A 13,006-nucleotide genomic window follows, 5' to 3' on the forward strand; every position below is an offset into this window, starting at 1 on the left:
TTTTATTAATATTTACCCAACCATAACTTTAAACCCAAAATTTGACGAACTTTCCATTGGTGCGAATGTCGTCTGATGCTTGTTGGTGCCGGTTTAAACTCAAATTTCACCTACTTATTCCCTTCGATCTCTTCTCTCCAAATATCTAAATAGTTTTTCGTAGAGACACCTTTAAATTCTTAGATCTGACTTTGAAACGCGTGGTTCCAACATCTGAAACAGCCTTTGTCGCAGCTCCAAACAACCTCTTTACATCATGTTTTTAACCTAGCCCTAGCCTCTCTCTCTCTCCTAAAAATTGAAACCCAAAACAGCCTCTAACACCCTCCAAAATCTTTTAAACTAAACCCTCCACCCTATTTATTTCAATTTTTTTGTTTTATATTTTTTATTACTGCTGTTGATTTCCCCCTTGGGGATGAGATTTTTTTTCTTCTTTTTTGTGGTTCCCCAGTTGGAGATGTAGATTTTTTTTTTTGGGGGGGGGGGGATATAGGATTCGGGTTTGGGTCACAAGGATTGTTTTTTGGCAGGTGAGTGTGGTGGTATCTCTATGGCATAGGGTGGTTTTCGATGGTGGGTTTGGGCTAGTGATCTCGGTGGTGTGTAGTTTTTTTCTTAACAGTAGGTTGGATGTTTTTAAGAGGGATTTTTGCTTCATAAAAACCGACCCGCCTCAGTTTGAGTCCTTTAGCACCAATTTATGAAATACAAATAGAGACCAAATCTCTTAATTCCAAGGATTACAATCTTCATTTTCAAATGGGTGGGTGGCTGGCAATGAAAAATAGGGATGGCAGACGATTGCTACATGGACTTTATCTTTTTTTGGACCATTTTTTTTATGATTAATTAATAAAATAATAATATTAATAATAAATGAACTCAATAGGCAATGAATATGATCAAAACTTTTAAATGAGTTTAAATTGAATACGTGAAAATTATGTGTACAACTCGAGATCTATTTCAATCATCCCATAGATCTCAATTATCTTGAATAAAGTTAGGTATTTATACTATTTATTTTATTTTCTTTTGCCAAATAAAATTTTCAATTTGTAGAGAGATCCATCAATAGCCACTTTCATTCAAGAACTGATTAATCTCCCTTGATTTTCTTCGAACTTGCCAATATATAATTATAAGTCAAAATCGCCTTGATTCTTGTTTATAAGTTTTTGTTATAGGAAGGGGGTGTGTAGTGCAGGAATCTCAGTAGTATTTGTTTGATAATTTCGGAGACATTTATTGGGCTTTGCTGCTGGAGTTTTAAGGGTATTTTTTTAGATTAGTTAATATTTTATTTGTAATAATAATCTTGTATTAAATGAAATATAATAATTTTATTGATAATTTTAAATGCATTGAATACAAATTTTATTTTATATAATAATCTTAAATAATACTTTTAGCTCATATTTGTTATATAAGATGATAAATAAGATAAAATAATAATTATTTTATATTATATTTGACTTATATTTAAAAAAAAAGAATAAAATTATAAAGAGGATTAATAATTCTCTTAGTGTAAAATAATTCAACAATTTTAAAATTAAGAGAATTTCATCGAAAATTTCTCTTGACGTCATCTTTTCAAATCCGTTCTTCGTTTGACCTGAAAGTGGCTTGATCGTTGCGAATCTGTCTTCAAAGTTTTGGATTTCTCATCTTTCCTTTTTTTTTTTTTTGAACAAAAACTAATATTTCTTCCTTCTTGCAGGTAGCTTGGCGTTGAGGTTCCTCCCTATGGGGAGGACTGTTTTTTTTTTTTTTTGTTTCTATTTTGTGTAGATCTGTTTTCGGTTGGGGTGTTTTGGGGGGTTACGGGAAACTTAGTTTCTTATGCGTAGGAATGGGGGTATGTTTGGGGCTGTTGAGGGTGTTTTGAGGAGGGAAGAATTCGTCTGAACTCATAGGATTTTCGTGGGTAGATCGAGTGTTTTTCTTTTTGTGTTAAAGAGTCTAGCGACCCCGAATGAGGAAAATGACTGGAAATTTTAAAGGGTTTCGATTTAAGAGGATCTAGGTGACTATAGGATAGTTAGTTGGTGGCTGTAGGGTGGCTGGTCAGGAGGCTGATCGGGTAATTGTTCGGGGAGTTGGTCGGGCCAGCTCGGTGCCGTACCAACCCCTTGATTTTTGTCTTTTTTTATTTTTATTTTTAATTAATATATATTATTATTATTATTATTATTAGTATTAATATACTTAAAATAAAAATAGTAGACTCGGACAAAATTGATGTCTACAATGATAAATTACACATGCATAAACCATACTTGAATGGATGACATGTTTGGCCAACAATAACAGTAAGGAGTCATTTGGCAAAATTGCCATGCTTTGCTGGGCAATATGAGAAAGCAGAAATAAAGCCGTGAAGAATAAGGCGACGAGATCAGCCCAACAAATTGTAGATTTTACGAACCAGTACATGGAAGATTATTTACGCTCGAATGGAAGCCAACTAGTAGTGAAAACTATGCGAACGGTACAGTGGCAAGCTCCCCAAGGTGAAACAGTGAAGATCAATTTTGACGGAGCAATGGATAAAGCTAGAATGGTTGCTGGAATAGGTATTATTGCGAGGAATAGTAAGGGAGAGGTACTGGGGTGTACAGTGTGGTTACAGGGTTTAAAGAACCAGAAATTACAGAAAGGATGGCAGCAGTACGTGCAGCTGAATATGCATGCATAATGGGGTTCCAAGGAGTTATAGTGGAACGAGATGCACGTTGCTCAGATGACACAGGCCCAAGGAATTTGTTTGCAGAAAGAAATCTGGTGATGGATGCAAGGATAAAGCTAGCCCATGTAGCAGAATGGTCTTGCACTCATACTCACCGTCAAGCAAAAGGAGCTGCTTACAGATTGGCAAAATGGCAGTAGAAATGGTAGGGTCCATGATCTGGAACGGTGGATATCCCGAAGCTATCAAAGACAATGTATTACAAAAAATGTCCTCTTTAAATTAATAAAATCATCTTCTTTTCGAAAATAAAATAAAATAAAATAAAATCTTTATTAATTACAGAAAGAGATATTTCGTTAAACTAATACTAATATATAGTTTATTTGGGTAACTTTTTTGACATCATGTTGTTGGATTTATTGATTTGTTGGAAGTTTGATTTCTAAATTTATTTCAAATGTATACAGTACTAAACATCAACATCATTAGAAGATTCTTTGTAGTAGTTCAGAAACTGTTATTAGCCAAACAAAACCACATCAAAGGATAAATTAATAGGGTCCGAAATTGATAGGTTGGGGCCATCTATATTAGGGTGGGCAAAATCATTCGAATCCGTCGGGTTTCGATCCGACCCGACCTCTTAAGATCATTTTTTTTTTTTGAAAATCGGGTATCAGATCGGGTAAGGTCAGATAGAGTAAAAAAAATTTCGGGTTCGGATCGGGGTCGGGTTTTGAGCAAACCCTACCCTACCTGACCCGATATATATAAAAAATTTATTTTTTTAATTTTATATTTAATTTTATATATATTTAATTTTATATTTATATTTAAAATAATATTTTATTAATTCAGATCGAGTCGGATCGGATTTGATTTTATATAATATCGGATCGGATCGGGTTCGAGTATTAAAAATAAAAAAATTATCGGATCGAATTCGGGTTCGAATATTACATATTTAAAATCGAGTCGAATTCGGGGCGAGCAAAAATCCACCCCGCCCCGACCCATTGCCATCACTAATCTATATAGAAGACATTTAAAACGTTGGATTTAGTTTTCATGTCCCAAAAAAATTGGATAATTAAAATACTATTTTAAAAAATTATATTTAGCGTATTGTTTTCATTAAATTTAATAAAAATAGTATTAATGAAAAAATATATAGAAAAGATGATAATTAGGCTTAGAATTATGGTAACTTTATTTGGTATAAAAAATAAAATCTAGCAGTAGCTGATGAAATCTAGTAATTAGAATCAATGGAGCGGGGACAATTCAATAGGCTCGATATTCAAAAATTTTTCTTGATTAGAGTTTCTGGACTGGACCTACTTGATTCTAGACATCGGAGAAGACAGTACTCACTGCCAGGATATTCAATTGCTTAAATGCCAACAGCATTGAAACCCCCAGGAAGAAGTTAAAGGGTAGAGTTCATCATTTCAATACCAGCACCTAGAAGTTGTGCTTTCAACCTTCAAGTCTATTTCTAAACCTTTCCCATACTACTTGTGAGTTATTGGATAGCCTCAAAGTACTCTCATGATTAATTCCCTCCCCTTTTTATGAAGGCTAGAGCTGCAAGTCTTTTCATAAATAAGACTGACGCACTATGGTTTCATAAAAACTGATCGACTATCCATAAACAATGACTTAGGCGCAGATAATTTGTTGGCCAGGGGAAAAGTTATTCGCTTATTGCTCGATGGCTGCCTCGCTGGTGTAGTGGTGGTATATTATTTATGTTTTGAAGATAATGGAATTAATTATAGAATCCATGAGAAATTTTCATGGACGTCACAAGATCACGTTGACTCTGGAATTGACTGTCTTTTGGTCTATGGCTTTGCACCACATTTTGTACGAGGTAAAGACAGCTACGGCTGTCTATTTGTGTTCCATCTTTATCTTGGTTGGAATAATTTTCTTGTGTACGTACTATGGACATCACTTGTGAAACGCAACACACAAAAGCCGAAAGGCTTGCACCGGTATCAAGTGAAAACAAGGGCTGCCGTCCATACGAAATAAAATACTCAGGGCAACAATTAGAGGGTTTATGGTAGGGTCAGGATTTTTTCCAAATTCTATTAATTGATTGTACAATTGTTGATAACTAGTTTAGGGGAAATCATCAGATATATTAATAATAATTTTTTTTATTTTACAAATAAAATTAAAATGATAACACATATTTTTTATATATTTAAAAAAATTAACTTAAAAAAAATACATATGTTATTATAGAATCTTATTTGTAAAGTTATTCTATTATCATTATATCAAATACTTTTTTTATTTTTTTATTTTTTCTTTTTGCAATAGAAAAATAAAAAGTAAAAACAAAAAAAAAGATAAATAGTACCAATTACCAAAAGGAAAAAATGTTTCTTTTTTTCTCCTTTGCTTAATGCTTGGTACTTGATAAATTTGTACAATGAAAAGAAAAAATTATATTCCTTTTTATCATTATGCTTTTATTTATTTTAAATAACATATATGGAAGCTTGTAAGTGTGCGTAAAAGAATTAAAAGGTTGTCCTAAATCTATTTTTGTGTGTCAGATTCAGATAAATTCATGATATTTATTTATTTTTCTCTCATGATAATTATTCTTTTCTGTACGTAAAAATGGAATACAGCTATACAGGTATAGTGTTTTTACCATTTAAAAAAGCCAGGCTTGATAACAAAGCCCAAAATATTCACCCAAAAATGGACCTTTCATTTGCAGAAATGGTGCCAAGTGCCGACCACCCAGGTAGTTCAAACTCGAACCAGGCCCAATGGCTAAACGACTTGAGAATAATGGAATTGAGTTAATGGACTGTATGATATAGAAGAGCAAGAAATGTGAATCAGTTTTGGGCTTTTGGCAAAAACGGAGGACATGATTGCGATTATATGATTTAACTGCCTAAGACACTGCTTACAAGAGAGAAATAGTGGAGAAGAACGAACCTACCAATAATAAAAAAAAAAAACTCTCAGACGTCCACTGACTGAACCTGGTCTGAACTAAAATGATGAAAACGTTTGTAACCCTATTTCAGGTCACATGTTTTAGTTCTTCTGGCATGAGAGTAAATTAAAACTGCAACCTGCAAATAAGTATTCAAGAAGTGACTGCCTTTGGTTCCAAGTTTTTACACATAAATGCTTTCAGAAGTAGCCATAGATGGAAAGAATGGATATTCCATTATTCATCAACTTTCCATTCTGTGAGAAAACCAGCAACAATTTGGAAGTTGCAAGCATTTAGTATTACAATATTTATTCCTTCGGGTGACTGGTGGAGGCTGCAGGAAAAGGAACATTTGGTAACTTATATTTCATTCAGTCACATTTTAATTTCATTTTTGCTATGATTTCCTAAGAATTCCAACCATTCAAATTAATGAAATTACTTTGCAGGATCCAGAGGATAAAACGTGCTTATTAGAACTTAGAAGATGGTTTGGCAAGTCTAATTTCCATTTTTGGTATTGTTTGAACAATGGGGATGCTTGACCAGATGAACATTTCAAATACTAATACTCATCATTTTTTTATAGGTTAGTTTTTGTGGGAAAGACATTAAAGTCAATTTAACATTAACTTTGTGTTAATTATACATTTCATTTGAATTATAAAACTCCTATAACAATGAATAGATAACATAGTGATGATATTACACCCTTCAATCACAAAATCTCATTTTTGTCATTCACCCTTTTATTGATTTTTAACTATAAAATACATAATAATTACTTGGCAAGCGAAAGCTAAATACTTGTGTGGCTGTGAACTTGTGAAAATGACAGGGAAAGAACATAATATATCATAGATTACTTCGATAAAGTCCCATGTAATGTAACTTTATTTCAACCAAAAAGTGATCATGAAGTTTCTCTAAATGAATTATGACTCGGATGCCATTTTTAGTTCTTTTTTTTTTGGGGGCCCGTCACATTCACTGGTGCATTTTCTGCCCATGGATTCTGGTACCGCACACCTGCTTTTTGAAAAATGTTTAAGCAGGCAATTACGATTTAAGCGGGCCATGTGTCGGGCGGTAATTCACTGATATCCCTAACTACTGTATTTTCCATGCAACATCAATGTTCCTATTCATAAACTTTTTACAGGGATTTTAGTTTTTTTAATTAACTTATGACCTCATTCCTTGCACAATAAAAGGAAAGATGGCGGCAAATTAAACCTGGAAAGCTCTTACGTGTTTGAATGCGTCACTGCCCTTTTTCATACGGTCAAACTAAGGTCTCAGGTTCTCATCAGCAGGTCCTAACAGTGTAGACGTCACTGTTATAAGCTGCACCGATTAGTATATATAGGGATCGGCATGGACCTTTTTTTTTCATCAAACAGACAACACAAAATTTCTCAACCAACAAACAAGTTTTAGCTCTGCCAGCTAGATTAACAAACCAAGCCTTCCCAACCGAGCTAATCACAAATCCTAATGGCCGGAAACGTCAAGTCTTTCTGCTTTGTCCTTGTTCTTCTTCTAACTTCATCGCTTTTCACTTCTGGGACTCGTCCTCTCACCGATGTTGCAGAGTCAGGCAGCTCTATAGCCAAAGGGATCAAGGCTTTCTTGGATGGTTCGAGCCTTCAAGGAATCAAGAGCGGAAGTCCAAGTCAAGGAGGAGAAGGTCATGCATTTACTAATGCTGTCACGAACTCGGGTCCAAGTCCTGGAGGAAAAGGTCATGCATTTACTAATGCTTTCATGAACTCAGGTCCAAGCTCCGGCGGTGGTGGACATTAAGCTAGCGGCAGATGCAAAGCCTGCAACAGCGCTCTCTGATGTGTCTTAGGCGTCTCTATTTGTCTAATTCATTTTTTATTTTGTTCATTTTGGATTTTGGTCATTCTATTGTAATGTTTCAATAAGTTTAGGCGTGGTTTCTGGCAATTAATAGTCTAGTCCATAGCGAGTTTGCATTCTGCCATATCTAGTTTTTGTGATTCTGAGTCGTGTATGACAGTTTTGTTTTGATCTGATAGCTATTCTTCCTTCAAATATTATTAAGTTCATGGTATAAACATTTTCTTTGTTACTTGTTCAACTCTGTTTTCTCGCATTTTGAGAGAGAAACAGAGACATTTTGCAGTGTATCATATCTTTCAAAAAAATTAGACTTAATTTTATTTGATTAAATGAAAAAAATAATTCTTTCAAAAATAATATTACTACTACTTTAAATGTAAAAAAGAAAAAAAAAAACTAAAATATTAGCAGTAGCATAGCATTTAACAATTACACGTGGATGGCCGGTTGGGGTTTATTGGTTTAATGCCCAAAGGGCTTTACAGTAAAAAGAAGCCCACATTTGGGCCTAAAAGCCCAGAGTTTACAGTAAAAAGAAACCCTAGAAAATTCCCCAATTGATGGATTTATTGCCCCTATCCTTCACCAGATTAATAATTCACTGTGAAAAAACGGAATAAGAAAGAAAAACAAACTACCCATAACGGCAATTACCCGATAACGAAAACCCAAAATGGGAAGCTCATACACTGCCTTGAACGACGACGACGATTCCGCCACCGAATCCGACGACAACACCGCCACGAAGATCGACTCTGATTCCGACTCTGAAACCGAAACCGATGAGGAAATCCGTAACCGCTACGATACTGGCCCTTTCAGAGAAGGCGAAAGAGTCCTCGCTTACCATAGCAAATGCATTTACGAAGCCAAAGTAACAAAAAGGAATTTTTTTTTTCGTTTCTTTTCCCCTTTCAAAATTTAACTTTACTCATCGCTTTACTCGGCAGGTTTTAAATTGCGAAAAGCGGAGCAACGGTTGGCATTATTACGTTCATTATCGTGTAACTTTTCCATTTCATCTCTCAATTTTTTTTTCACTTAAAGTTGATTGATTTTGGTTATTTATTTATTTGTTTGTTTGTTTTGCAGGGTTGGAATAAAAAGTAAGTGCAATTTCTTCCCTGTGAAATTATATATGTTTTTGTGAAAACATTAAATTGTGGGGGTTTTGTTTCGTGTTTACAGCTGGGATGAATGGGTAGGTGTGGATACGTTAATGAAATTTATAGATGAGAATCTGCAGAAACAGGAAGCGCTTAACAAGAAACTTAAGGAAGAAATGAAAGCTGAATTTCATTCTTCAAAGAGAGGAACCGTCCGTGTGTTTCACTCTAAACCGAGAAATCCCAGAGGTTAAAATGAAATGAACTATTTCATTACTCTTTTTCGGGGTTTATGAATTAAGATATGTTTTTCTTTGCAGCTGCAGGTGGTAGGGGCAAAAAGCGAAAGAACGATTCTATCAGCAAGGTATTCCTATGTGTCTCTATATGATTGCTTTGGCATGTTTTTATGCACTGCATATTAGTTCATTTGGCTTGCAAGTTAGTTAATTCATATTTGTTGTGAAAATACGTTAGTAGCAAAATAAGCTAAAGGCATCCTAGACAGATGCGTGAATAGCTAGAATTTTGAACTTTCATTGTGGGGATTTCATTTTCAACTTAGTCTGTTGATTGTCAACTGTTAGGAGAAGAGCGCTGTACCTTCTGAAAAGCTTGTGAACATCCAAATTCCACTAACTCTGAAGAAGCAGCTAGTTGATGATTCGGAATTTATTACGCATTTGGGAAAGGTTGGTAGATCCTAATGTTTTGGATTTGTATGCAGTATTCCTTTTGCTTCATTTTAAGGCTTTCTTTTCAATGTTAAATAAAACTTGATCATCAGAAGTTGATTGATATCTTCTGTTGCAGCTTGTTAAACTTCCACGTACTCCAAATGTGGAAGACATATTGAAGATGTATCTTGATTATAGATGTAAGAAAGATGGCATGTAAGTTCTTTCACTGCCCATTTTGTCATCTTTTTTACTTTGACTTGCAACATTTATGTTTTTACAGCTTCTAACTGTTTTATGACATGTTGGTCCAAAAGATCTGCATTGCATTATTGGAATGCACCTTGACATACTGCTTCCGTAAAATGTGCAAGAAAAGCAATCTAAGCAGGATTAATCACGCAGAATTATTGGCATTTTTTCATGCCATATGGCATATACTAGGTCTGCTAGTTTTAAGCTTTTTGGCCTTGACTGGAAAAAAGATAACTGCAGAATTATCCACATGGAAGCTGGGACAAGGAGTTGAAATAGAAAATAAAAAGGTGGGATGGGGATTGGGATTTGGGAATATGAGCAACCTTCTGATTTTGAGCTCTTTAATTCTGCCTCTCAAAATTATTGCTTGAGTCTACCTTTTTGAGTTGTGAGTGAAATGCCACATATCTTCTATCATGATTGCTGCCTCTGAATTTTTATAAATAATTTCAGTATTGATTTCTATATTCTTAGCTCTGACATTTTTTTTCTAATAGTTAAAATGACAAAATAATACATGACATGTAGGGTAACAGATTCAGTTCGAGAAATTTTTAATGGGATACGTGCTTACTTCAACAAAGCATTGCCTGTGATGCTTTTGTACAAAAGTGAGCGTCAACAATATGAATATACCATTACAGAGGATATCCGTCCATCCACGGTATATGGGGCCGAACATCTACTGCGTCTCTTTGGTATGTTCATCCTTCACTGTTGGACAAAATTGACTAACTTGCACAGAGAAAATATTGTGCGCTTAATAGTACATGTAGGAAGGAATTGGACTTGCTAATTCAGACATCTTTCCTTACAACGACAACTCTGTAGTTTGAACTTAAGCTTGGAAAAGTTAAAAAGACAGTTCTTTCAGACTGGCATTTTTCAGATGATATTAGAGAATAAACTAAATAATTTCTCATATTTTGAGGATCTATGCATCTTTCGTTGATAATAAGGTTGAATATGTATACTGCTTAATATCTCCCACCATCTTTGGTTCCTTGCAAGCCAATTAACCATCAGTTGTAGTATATGTAGTGCTATAATTTTGTTTTTTGGGTGCTATAATGTATAATGTTACACACACAGTTATCCACCTTTGATGAACTGTTCTGGGCTCATCTTGTCATTTGTTGCCGTGTCTAATTGTGGCATGCATGTGTGTTGCAATTATTGCTGCTTGTTCCTGATATTTTCAGTAAATGTTTTGATTGTAATGCTACTCTCAAGACTAAAGAATTTTGCCATGCAAGTGCTTTGTATCATGAAGTTTATTTTGCTAATTCAGTGTCTTGTATTTGCAGTCAAGTTGCCTGAGTTGTTGGTGCGGGCAGACATTGAAGAGGACACATTGTTGGAGTTGCAGCAGAAATTAGTTGCCTTTCTTAAGTGCGAACTCTACTATTTTTGGTTTTCCTGGTTATTTAACTCTTCGAAGTACTCACTTTTGGCCATCTGTCTTCTTAGTCTTCCCCCGCCCCCCCTTTTTTTTTTTGGTACAGTGGATAACTGGATATGCAGTATCAGGGGCTAGGACCCCAGCCATGCCAGAAGTCCATCCCTTAAAGGGGGTAGTCGAACCCTTGGGGCAAAGCCTCATGTTCCTTCCTTATTGAATAAGTGCTAAGAAATCTGTTATTTCAAGTTCCAAAGTCAATGATGTTAAGACGATAATTGATTGCAAATGTTGATTTTAGGTCTAATTTTCGGCAATCATTTATAGTTCTTTCTAGCTTTCTCTTTGATAATCTGTTATAGTTTACGTTGTTTGTTATTTTTGAACTAGAAGGTCAACTCCTATTTGGAAATTATCATTTCATTTACATTTTTAGGTTTTTCCCCCTAATTGTGCCCTATAAGGCACATCATCCTCTCATAACCTACTTGATACTTTATCTTCCTTTTGGGAAGATGACATTTTCTTATCATGAATCTCTGCTGATAGATCAAGATGTCTTCTCATTGCAGGTTCTTGCAGAAGAATCAAAATGCCTTATTTCTCTCTACGTATCATGTTGCAGAAGATGTTGAGACAAGCACCAATAAACAAGATAACTAAATCCAGACACATTTGCCAACCATTTGTACATACACCAAAGAATGACTGGTAGTTTCTTGTACCTTTCCTCAATGCTTTTCCATATGCTAGAAAAAACTTTGACATATGAGATGTTTGTATTGCCTTTCAGAACATATGCTGTATCTATAACTTTGTACGAGAATCTACTGTTAAAGCTGATATGCTTGTCCCTGTTGGTTGACTTGGAAGAATATGCTCCATCTGCTTCCTGTGTAAAGAATGTGGATGATGTTGGCTGTGTTAATTATCAATGAACCGTCTAACAACTATTGAAGCTAATTCCGCGTGTTTTTTATTGTTTAGTTTGCAGAATTGCAGTTAAAAGTGAAAACTAGAAAACATACTAATATTTTCATGTTATTATAACCTTGAAACAACTAAAAATGTAGTACTAGGAGATGTTTATGGGTAATAAATTACACTGAAGTCCTTCAGGTTTGAGTCTAATTCATCATAAGGACACTATGGTAATCTTATTCCGAGTTATTCCGAAGGTACTATTTTATGGCAGAGCTTCGATTCTCCTACAGATACCCTTCTTCCTCTACAATCACTGGCCAGACACAACACCTGTCTCTGGAGGAAGAAAAGACAACTACTCCTCTGGTTTCTAAATCCTTTTTTCCATGATGATAATGTTCTCTGTCTCCTTTTGATGATGGTCCTGAGATTTCAAGTGTTTATTGGCCTGGCAAGCAGGGAGGTCCGCATACAACCGTAGGATCCAAAATTTGTCTCAATAGTTGGAAGTGTTTATTTCTCTGTTTAATGTATAACCTGAGTAAATATCATCATCTTATATTTTATTTATCTATTTTATGTTTCCTCGCTTGAGGACGGCCTTTTTTTCCCATCTTAGCGAATCTAAAATTGTCAGGTGTTGGATCAATATAAAGCACTAACGAAGCAAACTCAGCAGCCTATGGGCTTCAGATAATGGGGTTTTTTTTCCCTTGTTTTTCTAAGGCTCAAATTCCAGTCCAAATTGATTTCTTCTGTATCGATGCCACGAGATAGAGGACTGCTGAAGGGTTTTTTTTTTTTTAAATATATTATATTGTTTATCTATATACCTCATGCGGCACCGTGCCCTTTTTTCCTTTTTTTTTTTTTTAATGTTTGGTTTTTTATTTTATTTTTATTAATGCTTTTTTTTTTTGTGTTTTTAACTTTTTTTTTTTATTTTCAATTTTTTATTAGATAAATTTAATAAAAAAAAATCAATAAAGGTTGGAATGATGAAACAACCTTGATTAATTTTGATTCGCAACAATATGATATAGGTACATCTTATAAAAAAATCGACATTGGATTGAGATTTTTTTTTTTCAAAAATAGGTG

The 13,006-nt window shown here is 34.6% G+C and overlaps 1 protein-coding gene across 5 annotated transcripts; it reads left to right on the top strand.

The window, feature by feature from the left end:
• Nucleotides 1-8,117: 8,117 nt before the first annotated feature.
• Nucleotides 8,118-12,679, top strand: LOC111312577 (protein MRG2-like). Of its 5 annotated transcripts, none has more exons than XM_089767178.1 (11): nucleotides 8,118-8,415; nucleotides 8,492-8,545; nucleotides 8,634-8,647; nucleotides 8,730-8,896; nucleotides 8,968-9,014; nucleotides 9,235-9,339; nucleotides 9,461-9,540; nucleotides 10,111-10,280; nucleotides 10,890-10,974; nucleotides 11,554-11,692; nucleotides 12,543-12,679. In XM_089767178.1, the coding sequence occupies exons 1-10, from the start codon at nucleotides 8,215-8,217 to the stop codon at nucleotides 11,642-11,644; spliced, it is 1,014 nt and encodes a 337-aa protein (XP_089623304.1). In that variant the 5' UTR covers nucleotides 8,118-8,214; the 3' UTR covers nucleotides 11,645-11,692; nucleotides 12,543-12,679. The 5 variants fall into 5 exon arrangements, with proteins under 5 accessions (XP_089623304.1, XP_022768705.1, XP_089623300.1 ...); XM_022912970.2 differs by lacking the exon at nucleotides 12,543-12,679 and adding an exon at nucleotides 11,775-12,518; XM_089767174.1 differs by lacking the exon at nucleotides 12,543-12,679 and adding an exon at nucleotides 12,196-12,518.
• The last annotated feature ends 327 nt before the right edge of the window (nucleotides 12,680-13,006 follow it).

This window comes from Durio zibethinus, chromosome 1 (assembly GCF_047325235.1).
Source record: "Durio zibethinus cultivar Kanyao isolate XHJ-2024 chromosome 1, ASM4732523v1, whole genome shotgun sequence".
NCBI classification, from domain to species: Eukaryota; Viridiplantae; Streptophyta; class Magnoliopsida; order Malvales; family Malvaceae; genus Durio; species Durio zibethinus.